This window comes from Erpetoichthys calabaricus, chromosome 11 (genome assembly GCF_900747795.2).
Source record: "Erpetoichthys calabaricus chromosome 11, fErpCal1.3, whole genome shotgun sequence".
Taxonomy (NCBI): domain Eukaryota; kingdom Metazoa; phylum Chordata; class Cladistia; order Polypteriformes; family Polypteridae; genus Erpetoichthys; species Erpetoichthys calabaricus.
The window spans coordinates 53089372-53108693 of record NC_041404.2 but is presented as its reverse complement, the minus strand read 5'-3'; the positions used below and the strand labels follow the sequence as shown (position 1 = coordinate 53108693).

General features: G+C 43.4%; 1 protein-coding gene across 1 annotated transcript in view; it reads left to right on the top strand.

The window, feature by feature from the left end:
- Positions 1–19322, top strand: part of cyfip2 (cytoplasmic FMR1 interacting protein 2) — a 252229-nt gene that overhangs the window by 145916 nt on the left and 86991 nt on the right. The window contains exons 17-20 of the mRNA XM_051934205.1: positions 426–582; positions 1627–1723; positions 3231–3307; positions 14633–14741. Coding sequence (XP_051790165.1) covers positions 426–582; positions 1627–1723; positions 3231–3307; positions 14633–14741 — 440 coding nt within the window. The remainder of the gene's footprint in view (positions 1–425; positions 583–1626; positions 1724–3230; positions 3308–14632; positions 14742–19322) is intronic.

Genomic DNA, 19322 nt, shown 5'->3' with positions numbered 1-19322 from the left:
TATAAATATTGCTTTCTTTTCGTATATTGTTTGGGATATTTGTTTCTTTCTTGACGATTCTCTTTGCTCTTGATTTTTATTATATGCAAGTCTTGTTTTGCTCATTCTAATTTGCTTTTCTGCTTTGCCATTATAACCGACTGTGTTGAAGGGGCGAGTTAGCAGCACTGAGAGGGTCACGGGGTGGGACGGAGGGAGGATGTGCACAGTAGGAGTGATGATTGGGCGAGTGGTGTGGAGGGGCGTGGTCATTGCTGAGTAACGGCGGAATGCCTTTTTAATAATAGTAGAGCGATTACTTTATCAAGTCACTTTTCATTTGCTGTAGCTTTTGTCGGATTGCTTTACTTCACATATGACCCTTAAGACCCCCGTAATCCTTGGCTGTGTTCTGATTGTTGTATTTGCTCTCTTGATTCCCACAGAAGCCCTCCAGCAGTGCTGTGATTTATCCCAACTTTGGTTCAGAGAATTCTTCTTAGAGTTGACAATGGGACGTAGAATCCAGTTTCCAATTGAAATGTCAATGCCATGGATTTTGACAGACCATATTCTGGAGACCAAAGAGCCTTCTATGATGGAGTAAGTATTACATGACATATTAACACTGGAAAGGCTAGAAAAGGTGGAGTTTCTTGCATATCTGCAGCCCACTACCATTTCACCTTGGTACTTGCTCCTAGAGTCTATGTTGGGCTTATCACTTGCATTGTCATGAATAGGCCTTGTAACCCCAAGGAGGCACAACTGAGTCCCAAACCACAGACACAATATCACCCAACACAGTCCCGGGTTCAAATACAGGATTTTCATTCTGCCAAATACCCCTTCAAGCGTGGACGACAAGTACACGAAAAGTGGAGGCTCTTTCTGTCCTTCTACTCCTCCTGTTGAGTGTCGCCCACTCTGACTCCCTGAGGAGATGTGGTGGGCTTCTTTTAAACCAGACCTGCGAATGCTTCTAGTGTCGCAGCAGTTGTCATATGGAAACCTGGGCGGTCTTCCCCCAGCAGCGCCCTTCTTACGGTACCCCTAAGCACCCGACAGGGCTGCTTTTCTACAGTCCAACTCCCATGCAACCCTACAGGAGTCCTAACTTGGACCATCCTGAAGGGACACTGCCACCTGTCTTGTATGGGAACAAACTGCCCCTTATATCCATGTTTGCCCAGTTCATTCATTATCTTTGTACCCCGACTGGGATAAGGATTGCAAACCATTACAGCTGGGTTGCAGCTTCTTCCATGCTCTTGTTCCATCATGGCATTCCGGCCAAGGACAGTAAGAACTCCCTCTCCGTCCCAGTCGGGATGCCAGTCTATTCATCTTGGCACCCACAGTCTTCATGAAAATTAGAGAATACAGATTAGAAAAAAATAAAGAACTGGATGTCACTGACATCTGTGCAAATCTACACACTCTGCTTTTTAATATTTAGAAGTTTAAAAATGTATGCTTCGTCTGTAACATTCTGTATGTTTTTTGTGATGCAAAGAGCAGGGAGCTCCTATGCCTTTTGAATTTTCTGTCAACAGGTCAAGTTATAGTTTAAGAGAATTATCTATACAAAATAAAAATATCACATGCTGATTTTATCATCTAAATGTACTCATTTATCATTTTTAGGTATGTTTTGTACCCCTTAGACCTCTACAATGATAGCGGCTACTATGCCCTGACCAAATTTAAGAAACAGTTTTTGTATGATGAAATAGAAGCTGAGGTAAGTGGAGAATCTATCTATCTATCTATCTATCTATCTATCTATCTATCTATCTATCTATCTATCTATCTATCTATCTATCTATCTATCTATCTATCTATCTATCTATCTATCTATCTATGTATTATATAGTGCCTTTCATATATCTATCTATCTATCTATCTATCTATCTATCTATCTATCTATCTATCTATCTATCTATCTATCTATCTATCTATCTATCTATCTATCTATCTATGTATTATATAGTGCCTTTCATATCTATCTATCTATCTATCTATCTATCTATCTATCTATCTATCTATCTATCTATCTATCTATCTATCTATCTATCTATCTATCTATCTATCTATCTATCTATCTATCTATCTATCTATCCACAGTGCATTGCGAAGTGTTAGTTCTGTTTTGTCACATTACAATTAAAATGGATTTTCATTTGAAGTTTATGTAATGGACTTAACAATACAGTGTAAATTGTTGACGAGGAATGAAAATGAAATAACTTGCATATATATATATATATATATATATATATATATATATATATATATATATATATATATATATATAAACAATGAAAGTTGTGAGTGCATATGTATTCACCCCTAACTAAGGTCTGGTCCAACTTATTCACTTCTGAAGTCACATCATTAGTTGATGAGGGTCTTCTTGTGTGCGATCAAAGTGTCACATGATTTGTCACATGATGTCCATTCTCAAAGACCGCTGACTCTGCAACACCACTAAGCACTCCAAACAGATCAGTTACAAAGTCAGTGTAAGAGAAGTAAAGATCAGTGTTGGGTTATTAAACAATATTCCGAACTTCGAATATCCCACAGTGCAACCATTTAAAGGTTGATAACAAAATTGTTAAGAATATGGCACCACTGAACCGTAACATGGAGGAGTAGCATCGGAGCAGATAGAAAGCTTAAAAAGATATAGAACAGAAATACAGCAATGGCTAACCATGCAAATTAAGAAACTATGCTGGAACAAAAACCAGCAGATGCATCTTTGCAGACCCCCTGGTGTCGATGAGTAACAGAAGTGTGGATTATCCTGCAGGATGGCTGTTTAAGACAAATTAAAATGATGTGGAAAAGAAATGTGACAATGGCTCACCATAGCGATTAAGAAACTGGGTTGGCACCAAAACCTGCAGTGTGTATGGCCCACCAGGTGTGACTTTGCAGACCCCTGTTCTGTAATAATGTGCTTAACGTGTAGATAGCACCGGTGGAGCCCTGACTTGCCCCACAGCTCAGTTTGGTTTGGTTTGACGAGACGGTGTGTTAGTTCTGTGAAAGTGAATCCTCATCTTGTGACTTCTTGAAGGAGTGTGACATGGTGTTGTGATTCTTCCAGCACATTCGGCCTTCATATTCAAACTATCTGAAAGGTGTGATCAGCACAGAAAACGTTCAGCTCTAGAATATTATCACAGCTTTATTAATATTATTTCCACTATTGCAAATTACATTTTTATGTCTTCTTCCAGGTGAATCTTTGCTTTGACCAGTTTGTTTACAAATTAGCAGACCAGATTTTTGCTTATTATAAGGCAATGGCTGGCAGGTAATTTTATGTTTTTTTTCTTTCTTTTCTTATTATTTTTTAAAGTTGGAAGTTATTTTCTTCACAAACATGGTATATGTTCATTTGCTGTGCAAAATTGTGATCCAAAGTCTATATGATTTGTATAAATATTTAAAAATCTTTTGCTCACACTGGCGCTTTACAGTTGGAGGCAACTTGGCTTAAAGCACCACTGCAAAATAAAAAAGGCTAAAATTTAAATATGTCCTCTTTGAGTTTCAATAAAAGAAAAGAAGCCTTCCGTGGTTCTGATGCACGTTTTTGACAACAAAAGGGTTCTGGAAATAATCATTTTATCACATATTTCTAAGGATACAGGTAGGTTTTCTATTCACTTATGGATGTTCTCAAATAAATAAGTAAAAAAGTCAAACCAAAACCAACCTCATGGCATGAAGAGGTTACTGTGATTTGGTCAAATTAGGAGGAGACTCACCTTGAGGCACGAAGGATTAGCGGATGTCCTGGCTTGGCAGGAAACACATAACTCATTTTTCAGGATGAACTGGGAGATGCGGGCAAAAGACACATCTACACAAATAAAATCCATCCATCAATCATCCAACCCGCTATATCCTAACTACAGGGTCACGGGGGTCTGCTGGAGCCAATCCCACCCAATACAGGGCGCAAGGCAGGAAACAAACCCCGGGCAGGGTGCAAGCCCACTGCAGGGCACACACTATGGACAATTTACAGTCATATGAAAAAATCTGGGAACCCCTCTTAATTCTTTGGATTTTTGTTTCTCATTGGCTGAACTTCCTCTTAATATCTGACATGCCTTATGGACACAGTAGTATTTCAGCAGTGACATTAAGTTTATTGGATTAACAGAAAATATGCAATATGCATCATAACAAAATTAGACAGGTGCATAAATGTGGGCACCCCAACAGAGATATGACATCAATACTTAGTTGAGCCTCCTTTTGCTAATCTAACAGCCTCTAGACGCTGTCCTCCTGTAGCCTCTGATGAGTCTCTGGATTCTGGATGGAGGTATTTCTGACCATTCTTCATACAAAATCTCTGCAGTTCAGTTCAATTTGATGGTCAGCCTGCTTCAAATCATCCCATAGATTTTTGATGATATTCAAGTCAGGGGACTGTGACGGCCATTCCAGAACATTGTACTTCTCCCTCTGCATGAATGCCTTTGTAGATTTCCAACTGTGTTTTGGGTCATTGTCTTGTTGGAATATCCAACCCCTGCGTAACTTCAACTTTGTGACTGATGCTTGAACATTATCCTGAAGAATTTGGGTTGAATTTATCAGACCCTTGACTTTAACAAGGTCCCCAGTCCCTGAACTAGCCACACAGCCCCACAGCATGATGGAACCTCCACCAAATGTGACAGTAGGTAGCAGGTGTTTTTCTTGGAATGTGGTGTTCTTTTTCTGCCATGCAAAGCGCTTTTTGTTCTGACCAAATAACTCCATTTTTGACTCATCAGTCCAAAGCACTTTGTTCCAAAATGAATCTGGCTTGTCTAAATGAGCATTGGCATACAACAAGCGACTCTGTTTGTGGTGTGAGTGCAGAAAGGGCTTCTTTCTCATCACCCTGCCATACAGATGTTCTTTGTGCAAATTGCACTGAATTGTAGAACGCTGTACAGATACACCATCTGCAGCAAGATGTTCTTGCACGTCTTTGGAGGTGATCTGTGGGTTGTCTGTCACCATTCTCACAATCCTGCTCATATGCCGCTCCTGTATTTGTCTTGGCCTGCCAGACTTGCTGGGTTTAACAGCAACTGTGCCTGTGGCCTTCCATTTCCTGATTCCATTCCTTACAGTTGAAACTGACAGTTTAAACCTCTGAGATGGCTTTTTGTAGCCTTCTCATAAACCAGGAGACTCAACAATCTTTGTTTTCAGATCTTTGGAGAGTTGCTTTGATGATCCCATGCTGTCCCTCTTCAGAGGAAAGTCAAAGGGAAGGAAGCACAACTTGTAATTGACCACCTTAAATACCTTTATATCTCATGATGGACACACCTGTCTATGAAGTTCAAGGCTTAACGAGCTCATCACACCAAGTCATCAGCATTGAGCAGTGACAGGCATTCAAATCAGCACAATGACAAGGGGACCCACATTTTTGCACAGCCAGTTTTTCACATTTGATTTAATTTCATACAACTAAATTCTGCTTCACTAAAAATCTTTGTTCGGAAAACACCGCAGTACTCAGATGTTCCTAGGAAATGAAAGACAGACCGCTGTTATCTTTTTTATTGAAAGGGGAGTCAATTATTATCCAGGCTGAGAGGGGTTCCCAAACTTTTTCATATGACTGTAGGATGACCAATGCACCTAACTTGCATGTCTTTGGACTGTGGCAGAAAACCCACGCAGACATGGGGAGATCATGCAAACTCCACGCAGGGAGGACCCGGAAAGGGAACTCAGATCTCCTAACTGCGAGGCAGCAGCGCTACCTCCGTGCCACCCACATAAATAAAATACGCTGGTTAAAATAATGAAGGGAATACTTAATCATCCCAGTCTAACACCAAGACAGTGATGTTTCAGGGATGTCAGTCTGTCCAGTTAGGAAGCAGTAGCCATTGTGAGTCAACTTCACCTGGTTTGGTTCAAATGAAAGGGACAACCGGTGACCTGGAGAGGCAACAGCAAGACACCCATCCCCAATAAGGGGGTGGGTGGTCACAGACAGTTGCTCTCTCCTTTTCCCTACTCAATGATTCTTCTCTATGGTCGTGGCCAAACGTTTTGAGAATGACCCAAGTATTGGTTTTCACCAAGTTTGCTGCTTCAGTGTTTTTAGATCTTTTTGTCAGATGTTTCTCTGGTATACTGAAGTAGAATTACAAGCAGTTCATAAGTTTCAAAGGCTTTTAATGACAATGACATGAAGTTTATACTCAGAGTCCATATTTGCAGTGTTGGCCCTTCTTTCTTTTTCAAGACTTCTGCCATTTGCCCTGACAGGCTGTCCATCAACTTCTGGGCCCAATCCTGACTGATGGCAGCCCATTCTTGCATCATCAATGCTTGGAGTTTGTCAGAATTGATGGCTTTTTGTTTGTCCACCCGCCTCTTGAGGATTGACCACAAGTTCTCAATGGAGAGTTTCCTGGCCATGGACCCTAAATGTCGATGTTTTCTTCCCCGAGCCACTTAGTTTTCACCTCTGCCTTATTGCCCGGTGCTCCATCATTCTGGTAAAGGCGTTGTTGGTCACCAGACTGTTCTGGGATGGTTGGGAGAAGTTGCTCTAAACTTCATGTCATTGTCAACAAAAGCCTTTGAAACTTCTGAACTGCTTGTACTGTAATTCTACTTCAGTAGACCAGAGAAACATCTGACAAAAAGATCAAAAAAACACTGAAGCAGCAAACTTAGTGAAAACCAAGACTTGGGTCATTCTCAAAACATTTGGCCGCGACTGTATACGAGAAAGTCGAGGAGGTCTAAAACATCGAGATTCATCAAAATCTCAACATTGAATCTTCGGACGATTACAATACTTTCCTTATACTTTTTTATAGGAGAAAGCAAAAATGTAATAAGACCTTAAGTCTTTGAGGGCTGAATAGTTTTTCCAAAAAACATAGTTTTCTGAAAAGTAGACAAAGCAATGGTTCCACACATTAACCAACATAAAACGTCTGTTGCTACATGCTGTGGCTGCTGTTGGTGTATGTTTGGAAACTCTTGTGGCAGTGGTTGCGCGGGGGCGCCTCAATGAACAGCAGGAATGTACAGTGGGCCTGCTGCCTGGCTGTCTTCGCACAGCAGATGGGTGGCGGTGGCAGTCACAGTGTGACGCAATGTGGTTTGTACCTCTTGTCATCATAAGTGGTGGTCCTCCCAGGCGAACGCTGCTGTAGGCGTATCAACTACACAAACGTGTTCAACACCACGATCAACTGGGGACTGATAGCTGATGCTGGAACCCCATTTTTGTTTTCGATGTCCATCTCCTGATCACTTGCATCAAATTCCAAGTCCGACAAGTCAGAGTCCGATTCAGCGATCGTATGTAAAACATCCATGGAGTATTTAGTCTCTCACCAGATATGGATACCATTTTAGAAGTTGTTTGCTCTTCGCTACTCACACAGGGAATCGACATTAAATCAATAAAGCTGCTTATTACCGTATGTTTTGCACCATAAGACGCATATGACCATTAGACGCACCTAGGTTTAGAGGAGGAAAACAAGAAAAAAAATATTCTGAACTAAATGGTGCACTAATATGTTTAATAAAATATCCATATTACTAACCGAGAATGGTAAACCGGATGGCATGGACGCAGGTACACGACAATGGGACCATGAGACGTACTGCGCAGGCGCGTACAGCGTGCGTCTCATAAACCGCAAGCAAAGTCGTATCCACCGCGAACAAAGGAGTCACGGCCCAAAAACGAAAGAGCTCAACTGACGTGAATGAGACATGAAGCAACAACGCGCCCATAGCTAACGACTAACGAACGACGCAGCCACACAAAAAAGAGGACTCTGCGCTGCAGCCCAGATTCAAACGGAAGAGGCTACGGCGGCCCCACAGGTCCACAATGATAGTACGGAAGGCGCAGGCGTCACCGCCATATTGTGAGTGGCACTACTATGGAAGGCGCAGGCGTCACCGCCATATTGTGAGTGGCACTACTGCGGAGTGAAGTTAGGAATAATGTGCTGCTTGGGATTGTACAAACCGCTGAACGCTCTACACCGAATTCAAACGCAATATAGCTCAACAATACAAACACAAGCCCTCCTGGATAAGATCAATGAACGCAGGCGCCTACAACGCACGTCTGAAACTGCGGAAGCAAAGCAGGCACGGGTTCAAAACGAACGAGCTCGACTGACGGATATACAAACACAAGCCCGCCTGGATAAAATCAATGAACGCAGGCGCCTACAACGTGCATCTGAAATGCCGCAGGCAAAGCGGGCACGGCTCCAAGACGAACAAGCTCGACTAATGTATTTCAGGATACCCAACGCCGGGGGTAGGTGAGCGAAGCGAGTAGGGGGCGGAGCCCCCCTTGTAGCAGAACATTTCAACCATGTAAATTGAACAGCGGTATTAAGAAACATCATCACTGTCATTAACAAATAAGGAGAGACTTTGAAGTTCAACACTCTTCTAGTTTTATGGAAACCCCAAGAACTCTTCATCGCTAGTGTCAGAATTTCTGAAGCTCAGTTGCTCACAATCACTTTGCAGCAGCACGTATCTATCATCACGCAGCATAACCTGTCCAAAGCCACCAGGGGACGAAGCACGTTTGGACCAATGCTCCCTGAAGTTATATCGCCAGTCTAGTCCCATCTATATTTGTAATGCCACAAAGCCCTTCATCTCGTGTTTTGTTGTGGGTTTCCAGTTTGAAAAACGAGAATGCGGTGCAAGCACAGCCCTCGATTCAAAAAATTGCTCTGCATACCTGTTTGTCTCGTCTGACAGTAGCTGAAAGGCAGCTTCAGGAAAGAACAGCCTGAAGTAGTCCAGCGGTTGGTAATCTGTCGAGTCCAACAGCAAGCCATACTGTCTTGTGAAGTCCGGTAGCCAGTTTGACTCCCACGGGTCAATGTCTAGGTATTCCTCCCACATGAACCCTGCCATAGGTGCATCGGCTGCACGAATGCGCTCAGCTGGTGCGGCATCAGCTGGTGTCCCGATCAGCTGATGCCAGTTCCTCACTCTCTTGTTCGATCTCCTGATCACTCTCAACAAAATCAGATTCTGAAAAATCAGGGTCAAACAATGGTTTCACACATACGTCAACATAAAATGTCTGTTGCTATGTGCTGTTGCTGCTGTTGGAGCATGTTCGGCCGTTGGTTGGTCAGCTAGAATGCACGGTGGGCCAGCTGCCTGGCTGTCTTCGCATAGCAGGTGGGTGGCTGTCGCAGTGTGGTGCAATATGGGTTGTACTTCTCATCATCGTAAGTGGTGGCCCTCCCAGGCAAATGCTGCTGTAGGCGCATCTGCTACACGAAAGCGTTCAGCACCACGATCAGCTGGAGACTGATCAGACAATGCTGGTACCTCACTTTCGTTTTTGATATCCATTTCCAGATCACTTGCATCAAACTCGGAGTCCGACAGGTCAGAGTTCTATTCAACGAAATTACAACCCCAATTCCAGTGAAGTTGGAACGTTGTGTAAAACGTAAATAAAAACAGAATACAATGATTTGCAAATCCTTTTCAACTTATATTCAATTGAATACACTACGAAGATAAGATATCGAATGTTCAAACTGATAAACTTTATTGTTGTTTTGCAAATCTTCACTCATTTTGAATTTGATGCCTGCAACACGTTCCATAAAAGCTGGGACAGGGGCATGTTTACCACTGTGTTATATCACCTTTCCTTTTAACAACACTCAATAAGCGTTTGGGAACTGAGGACACTAATTGTTGAAGCTGTGGAGGTGGAATTCTTTCCCATTCTTGCTTGATGTACAACTTCAGTTGCTCAACAGTCCGGGGTCTCCGTTGTCGTATTTTGCGCTTCATAATGCGCCACACATTTTCAATGGGAGACAAGTCTGGACTGCAGGCAGGCCAGTCTAGTACCCACACTCTTTTACTACGAAGCCACGCTGTTGTAACACAAACAGAATGTGGCTTCGCATTGTCCTGCTGCAATAATCCCTGAAAAAGACGTTGCTTGAATGGCAGCATATGTTGCTCCAAAACCTGTACGTACCTTTCAGCATTAATGGAGCCTTCACAGATGTGCAAGTTACCCATGCCATGGGCACTAACACACCCCCATACCATCACAGATTGCTGGCTTTTGAACTTTGCGCTGATAACAATCCGGATGGTCCTTTTCCTCTTTGGCCCAGAGGACACGATGTCCATGATTTCCAAAAACAATTTGAAATGTGGACTCGTCAGACCACAGCACACTTTTCCACTTTGCGTCAGTCCATCTCAGATGAGCTCGGGCCCAGAGAAGCCGGCGCCATTTCTGGGTGTTGTTGATATATGGCTTTCGCTTTGCATGGTAGAGCTTTACCTTGCACTTGTAGATGTAGCGACGAACTGTGTTAACTGACAATGGTTTTCTGAAGTATTCCTGAGCCTACGTGGTAATATCCTTTACAGAATGATGTCGGTTTTTAATGCAGTGCCGCCTGAGGGATCGAAGGTCACGGGCATCCAGTGTTGGTATTCGCCCTTGCCGCTTACGTGCAGAGATTTCTCCAGATTCTCTGAATCTTTTGATGATATTATGGACAGTAGATGATGAAATCCCTAGATTCCTTGCAATTGTACGTTGAGAAACGTTGTTCTTAAACTGCTGGACTATTTGCCCACACAGTTGTTCACAAAGTGGTGAACCTCGCCCCATCCTTGCTTGTGAACGACTGAGCCTTTTGGAGATGCTCCTTTTGTACCTAATCATGACAAACACCTGTTTCCAATTAACCTGTTCACCTGTGTAATGTTCAAACCAGATGTTTTTTGAACATTCCTCAACTTTCCCAGTCTTTTGCTGCCCCGTCCCAGCTTTTTTGGAACGTGTTGCAGGCATCAAATTCAAAATGAGTGAAGATTTGCAAAACAACAATAAAGTTCATCAGTTTGAACATTCGATATCTTGTCTTCATAGTGTATTCAATTGAATATAGGTTGAAAAGGATTTGCAAATCATTGTATTCTGTTTTTATTTACGTTTTACACAACGTCCCAACTTCACTGGAATTGCGGTTGTACGTAAAACCTCCATGGAGTATTTTGCTGTGCACATTCGCTTTGGTCTCTCGCCAGACGTCGGTGCGCATGTAGGGAATCAGGGTTAAATCGACAAAGCTGTGCAACTTTCCTTCTAGCAAAGAGAGTTGAACTAAAACGTAAGAGCGAGTTTTGTCGCAGTTTACAGCTGACTACCACCTTCTACCCCTGAATTTTGACAAAAGTCGGCATCAGCCCTGAAAGAGTTAAAATCCATCCCTGACCATGACCACATAAGACTACATGTGCTGAGGTAGTGCGCACTGCTGTTTTTCTTTTAAAATGTCTGAATCACACAATATTGTTTTTGTTTGCTCAAAAATGACATGTCTGCTCTGTTTTATGATGCGTGTGCAATTGCACGATGCAGATCAGTACTTGAAAACTGTCTCGGCTTCAACAATGGATGCATCCGGTAAGTTTTAAGGCTTTCGTTTTCCGGCTATACCCATGCCCCGTTAACTACAATGTAAAATGCCTGTGCGGGACAACATATTTTTTTAAAGTCATAGAAATCATAGTGGTGGCATGGTGGCGCAGTGGTAGCACTGCTGCCTCGCAGTAAGGAGACCTGGGTTCGTTTCCCGGGTCCTCCCTCCTTGCGTGGAGTTTGCATGTTCTCCCCGTGTCTGCGTGGGTTTCCTCCCACAGTCCAAAGACATGCAGGTTAAGTGCATTGGCAATTCTAAATTGTCCCTAGTGTGTGCTTGGTGTGTGGGTGTGCGTGCCCTGTGGTGGGCTGGCGCCCTGCCCGGGGTTTGTTTCCTGTCTTGCACCCTGCAGACCCCCGTGACCCTGTAGTTAGGATACAGCGGGTCGGATAATGCCACGGTTTTCAAACTGTGGTACGCGTACCACTGGTGGTACTTTAAGTCATGCCAAGTGGTACTCGTGTGGTCCTTTATTTTCCACGAATCGATGTTGCTAGAATGCCAATATGTTGCATATAATCATATATAGTATAAGTATACTACTGTAAATGCGTGGAAGACTCCAAGCTGGCTTTTATTAGCGCGGGCACCCATTTCCTTAATTAGTTTAATATTACTTTAACGTCATAATTATAGTGATTATAGTGACTTTTTCTTCAAAACAACACGGGCGTAAATTAACGAATCATTGACAGTGGTACCTCAGTTTACTGGTCCTCGTGGAGTGGTACTTGTTCAAAAAAGTTTGAAAACCGTGGGGATAATGGATGGATGGATAGAAATCGTTGAACTTTGGAGCACAATTTCTCATGGCCAGTGCATATATATATATATATACTGTGTTTTTGAAGAAATAACTTTGTCTTGAAAAATGTCAAACTTATCTTTTAAGGGGGAAACCTGAAATTATACCACAAGAAAAATCTGATGATGCAAAATTCAGTTGAGTTTAGGTTTCTTCTCATATAGCAGTGGGGTCCTAGGATGACCAAAAAGTAAGAGAATTGAACTCAGTAAAGTGATCATCAGTTTTGCCTCCAGCAGTGCTGGTAATTATTTAAATAATTTGGTAAGAATTTATTATCCTTGCCGTTCTCTGTAAGAGGGGGTCTATCAAGGTAACTGAAGCCCACTCTTATTTTTTTCTCTAAAATAGTATTTTTTTTGTCATTTTGAAACTTCATTTCTCATAAACAGGATGTGATGGAGCAATTCTGTTGCTTGATTTTGATTCTGCACCTTCAAATCTATAAAGAACATTGGAACCTTTTTTTCTGTTTTGCAGGCCAGTGTTCTACAGGTGCTGGTCATAAAATTAGAATATCATGACAAAGTTGATTTATTTCAGTAATTCCATTCAAAAAGTGAAACTTGTACATTAGATTCATTCATTACACACAGACTGATGTATTTCAAATGTTTATTTCTTTTAATGTTGATGATTATAACTGACAACTAATGAAAGTCCCAAATTCAGTATCTCGGAAAATTAGAATATTGTGAAAAGGTTCAACATTGAAGACACCTGGTGCCACACTCTAATCAGCTCATTAACTCAAAAGCCTTTAAATGGTCTCTCAGTCGAGTTCTGTAGGCTACACAATCATGGGGAAGACTGCTGACTTGACAGTTGTCCAAAAGACGACCATTGACACCTTGCACAAGGAGGGCAAGACACAAAAGGTCATTGCTAAAGAGGCTGGCTGTTCACAGAGCTCTGTGTCCAAGCACATTAATAGAGAGGCGAAGGGAAGGACAAGATGAGGTAGAAAAAAGTGGACAAGCAACAGGGATAACCGCACCCTGGAGAGGATTGTGAAACAAAACCCATTCAAAAATGTGGGGGAGATTCACAAAGAGTGGACTGCAGCTGGAGTCAGTGCTTCAAGAACCACCGCAGATAGACGTATGCAAGACATGGGTTTCAGCTGTCGCATTCCTTGTGTCAAGCCACTCTTGAACAAGAGACAGCGTCAGAAGCGTCTCGCCTTTGGACTGCTGCTGAGTGGTCCAAAGTTATGTTCTCTGATGAAAGTAAATTTTGCATTTCCTTTGGAAATCAAGGTCCCAGAGTCTGGAGGAAGAAGAGAGGAGAGGCACAGAATCCACGTTGCGTGAGGTCCAGTGTAAAGTTTCCACAGTCAGTGATGGTTTGGGGTGCCATGTCATCTGCTGGTGTTGGTCCATTGTATTTTCTGTGGTCCAAGGTCAACGCAGCCGTCTACCAGGAAGTTTTAGAGCATTTCATGCTTCCTGCTGCTGACGAACTTTATGGAGATGCAGATTTCATTTTCCAACAGGACCTGGCACCTGCACACAGTGCCAAAGCTACCAGTACCTGGTTTAAGAACCATGGTATCCCTGTTCTTGATTGGCCAGCAAACTCGCCTGACCTTAACCCCATAGCAAATCTATGAGGTATTGTGAAGAGGAAGATGCAATACGCCAGACCCAACAATTCAGAAGAGCTGAAGGCCACTATCAGAGCAACATGGGCTCTCATAACACCTGAGCAGTGCCACAGACTGATCGACTCCATGCCACGCCGCATTGCTGCAGTAATCCAGGCCAAAGAAGCCCCAACTAAATATTGAGTGCTGTACACGCTCATACTTTTCATGTTCATACCTTTCAGTTGGCCAACATTTCTAAAAATCTTTTTTTTGCATTGGTCTTAATTGATATTCTAATTTTCCGAGATACTGAATTTGGGACTTTCATTAGTTGTCAGTTATAATCATCAACATTAAAAGAAATAAACATTTGAAATACATCAGTCTGTGTGTAATGAATGAATCTAATATACAAGTTTCACTTTTTGAATGGAATTACTGAAATAAATCAACTTTGTCATGATATTCTAATTTTATGACCAGCACCTGTAGTTATTCATTTGTTGGGCTTAAATATTACTGTATTTGTTTCAATAATATAAATTCCCCTTTTTGGTTTAATAGAATGAAATAATTTTCCTTTGCAATCTTTTGTTAAGTACTAGCGTAATCGAAGTGTGCCAACATGGTATAAGATTGGCATGAGCAACATCGGCCCTCAATCCTCACTGTGATTAATGTAAATTGCTGGAAATCAGCGCGACTTCCCTTAACGTGTGTTTCTCTCTCTTGCAGTGTTCTTCTAGATAAACGATTCAGAGCAGAATGTAAGAACTATGGAGTGATCATTCCGTACCCCCCATCCAACCGTTATGAAACACTTCTTAAGCAAAGACATGTTCAGGTACGTCACATTTTCTGGAGTGTTGCATTTGATTAACTTTAAAAATAGCAATTACAGTGAAAATCTGCTAGTGGTTCATTTAAATCACATTGCATGTCGGGATAAAAACCAAACCGTGAAGTCCAAGGAACTCTCTGTGGACCTCCACGATCAAAATTGTGGTGAGGCGCAGAGCAGGGCAAGGAGATCAAACCATTTGTAAAGCTTTGAGTGTTCACAGTGGCCTTATGAATTGTGAAACGGAAGAAGTTTAAAACTTGAGCTGGTGGCCTTTGTAAGAAAGGCGCTATATTGCGCCCGACCCGACACAGACTTGACACTGGAAGCACGTATAAAAGCCCAGAAACTTTTATTTTCTTCACCTGTGGGGCACATCTGCCCCGTGAACCCCACAGGCAATACACAGTCCCAAGTACAGCACTTAGCACCACCAAAACACCCTTTTCTCTTTCCCCACCACTCCTCCACAGCTTTGTCCTCCTTCCACCCGACTCTGGCCGCTGAGTGGTGGTTGCTGGTTCCTTTTATGATCCACCCGGAAGTGCTCCAGGTGCTTGATCACCTGTTTCCAATTGCCCGGGTGGTGCTGAATATTACTCCAGGTGGGCTCAGGGACCCCTGCCGTGCCCCCTGGCGGCCACCCCAGACCCCAACAGGGCTGTGGAGAACTCCATTTCCCATGAAGCCCTGCGAGCCCTGCGAGAGACTGAGGCACCGCTCCAACCCAGGGGTGTGGCCATCCAGCATCCAGTGGGGAGGTACTGCACCGTCCAGGTCTGCTCCCCCTGAATCTACATCGAAGGGGCGACCCGGCTGGGCCTGGGACCCGGCCGTCCGTCACACCTTTCAAGAAGGGCCTTGGGTTAGTCAGGTGACCAAGAACCCAACAGTCACTCTGAGCTTCAGAAGTCCTCTGCTGAGATGGCAGAACCTGTCAGAAGGATGACCATCTCATCACATCATGGAAAATGGAGATCACAGACTTTCTGATAGTATTGGCTTTTACGGAGACTATTGTTGGACAAAGGCAAACAATATAAAAATGTCCATGAAGTAAATCTCACGTTACTTGTGTGTCGAGTCATTCAGTTGTATATTCATAATGGGGGAAAAACATGCATGTGGCTTTTGCTGAAATATTGTTAAATAATTTCCATAAGGCTGCGGTGGGCTGGCGCCCTGCCCGGGGTTTGTTTCCTGCCTTGTGTGACCCCAGTGACCTTGTAGTTAGGATATAGCAGGTTGGATATTGGATGGATGGATTTCTGTAAGGTCAGAGCAGTGCACAGAGTGGAAACGGGTTCAAATGGGAATGAGCTTTTCAATTCAAGACTGAATTCAATTCAAGACTGAACTCCTGAACAATGCAAAGTTCATTGTTCTATGTGTACACATGTACTCTGTGTATGTGAAAGTAATTCTACAACTACTACTACATGACAATAAATTTGAACTTATGTGGCATGTGATTTGCCAATGCAGTGTTAATGTTTATGATGAGCCTGGTGGCATGGATCGTGGACTATCTTACAGACAGACCTCAGTATGTGCGTCTCGGGAACTGCAGGTCTGACATTGTGGTCAGCAGCACAGGAGCGCCACAGGGGACTGTACTTTCTCCGGTCCTGTTCAGCCTATATACATCAGACTTCCAACACAACTCGGAGTCCTGCCACGTGCAAAAGTTCGCTGACGACACTGCTATCGTGGGCTGCATCAGAAGTGGGCAGGAGGAGGAGTATAGGAACCTAATCAATGACTTTGTTAAATGGTGCGACTCAAACCACCTACACCTGAACACCAGCAAAACCAAGGAGCTGGTGGTGGATTTTAGGAGGACCAGGCCCCTCATGGACCCCGTGATCATCAGAGGTGACTGTGTGCAGAGGGTGCAGACCTATAAATACCTCGGAGTGCAGCTGGATGATAAATTAGACTGGACTGCCAATACTGATGCTCTGTGTAAGAAAGGACAGAGCCGACTATACTTCCTTAGAAGGCTGGCGTCCTTCAACATCTGCAATAAGATACTGCAGATGTTCTATCAGACGGTTGTGGCGAGCGCCCTCTTCTACACGGTGGTGTGCTGGGGAGGCAGCATAAAGAAGAAGGACGCCTCACGCCTGGACAAACTGGTGAGGAAGGCAGGCTCTATTGTAGGCACGGAGCTGGACAGTTTGACATCTGTGGCAGAGCGACGGGCGCTGAACAGACTCCTGTCAATCATGGAGAATCCACTGCATCCACTGAACAGGATCATCTCCAGACAGAGGAGCAGCTTCAGTGACAGACTGCTGTCACCATCCTGCTCCACTGACAGACTGAGGAGATCGTTCCTCCACCACACTATGCGACTCTTCAATTCCACCCAGGGGGGTAAACGTTAACATTATACAAAGTTATTGTTTGTCTGTATACCTGCATTGTTATCACTCTTTAATTTAATATTGTTCTTTATCAGTATGCTGCTGCTGGAGTATGTGAATTTCCCCTTGGGATTAATAAAGTATCTATCTATCTATCTATCTATCTATCTATCTATCTATCTATCTATCTATCTATCTATCTATCTATCTATCTATCTATCTATCTATCTATCTATCTATCTATCTATCTATCTATCTATCTATCTATCTATCTATCTATCTATCTCTTAGAATGAAAAATACAATGTATTTTATTACTGCAAATGTATTTGCTGCACCATCTCTTTGCATTGCATTTGTCATTCCAACAGATGGTGCATCACAAATATCTTTTGTAATAACAATAAATATATTTGATATAGAATATGTAAATGCAGTGTTAATGTTCATGCAATCAGTGGGAATGACAAATGCAATGTATATGCCATTTGGTATAGGATTTGTTAAAGCAGAGTTAATATTTGTGATGAGCCATCTCTTGGAATGTGTCATGATGGCTGTACGGTGGCACAGTGTTAGTGCTGCTGCCCTGCACTAAGGAGACTGTGACTGTGTCCTCCCTGCGTGGGTTTTCTCCCACGGTCCAAAGACATGTAAGTGAGGTGGATTGGCCCTCATGTGTGGTTGGGGTTGTGTGTGTGCCCTGCGATGAACTCAGTTGATCGTTCTGCCCTGTGGGACATCCTGAGACATCGTGGGATCCCCCCAGATTTGCTGGTACTGAGAGTGCTGTGCAGAGTGGAGGCAGAACCTCTGCGTTTTTCCCAGTTCATTCTGGTGTTCATCAGGGGTGTGTTCTGCTCCTACTCTGTTCAGTGCTTGCATGGACTGAGTGTTGTGCAGGGTCGTGGGGTCCAGCGGCTGTGGGGCATCAGTTAGTGAAGAAAGATTCACTGATCTTCACTTTGCCGACAATGCTGTGATCTTCATTGAGTCAACGCAGGCTCTGATCAGGGCACTCGAGAGACTGAGCGAGGAGTCTGAGTGTCGAGGCCTGAGAGTGTCCTGATAAAAAACAACATCCAGGCCTTTAATGACCTCTTGGGCACGGCCATCAGTAGTGTGTCTGCCTGCGTAGAGAGTGTCGACCTCATCATTGTGAGGTTTACTTACCTGGGCAGAGACATTCATGTCTCTGGTGAGTCTTCCTATGAAGTCAGTAGACATAAGTCGCTGGAATGGGGTGTGTGACACAAAAGGACGAAGGTCCAAGTCTTTAGAGTCCTGGTGCTCCCTGTTTTGCTATATGGTTGTGAGACGTGGACGCTATCCAGTGACTGGAAGTGTTCCTTCAGAGAATCCTTGGGCACTGCTGGTCTGACTTTGTATTGCTCATGGAGTCCTGAATGAGGCACATGACCTGCATTGTAAGGGAGCGTCAGTTACGGCACTACGGCCATGTGGCGTGATTCCCCGAGGGTGGTCCTTATTGTTGAGGACCCGAGTGGCTGGACCAGACTAAGGGGACGCCCATATAATACCTGGCTGCGGCAGATAGATTGTCATTTCCTTAGGGTGGGACTGGACCGTGTGTCTGCCTGGTGGTGTGCCAACAGGGATCCCGAGTTGTTTCGTCGTTTAGTGGGTGCAGCAACACTCTGTACCAGCGAATGCTCCCCAACCTGACCTGCGATGGACTGACGCCCTGTTCTGGGTTTGTTCCTGCCTTGCACCAGACTCCAGCTCCCTCCACAACCCTGTGCAGGACTAAGCAGATTACAAAATGACTGACTGACATTTACTATGATCACCATTATATTTCATTTATTTTTGTAATGAGTTATTTTTGATGGTTCATGTTTTGCCCGCTGCCTTTGAACAGGACATTGTGGTTTCTGTTAAATAAACCTTAAGTTTCCCTCTTGAATTGATTTGAACTCAAGAACAGTTTTTCTTTTCCTGCTGGCATGTGATTTTGACTTGTGTGCGCTCTAACATATCGCTTTTAAGCTTTCTAGGAGCTGAGAGGGTTGACGTCAAGATGCCTTTGTGTACCTTTTATGTCTGGCAATTTAAAGTCTCGAATTAGAATGCGACCGCTGTGGCCTTCTGTATGTTGTCAATGCCGTCTGCTGCAAAGCCTTGATACGTTGATATAATAAAGCCGACGTTAGTAGTTTGAATTTTGACACCATGTAGTGCAGTGGATTTTATA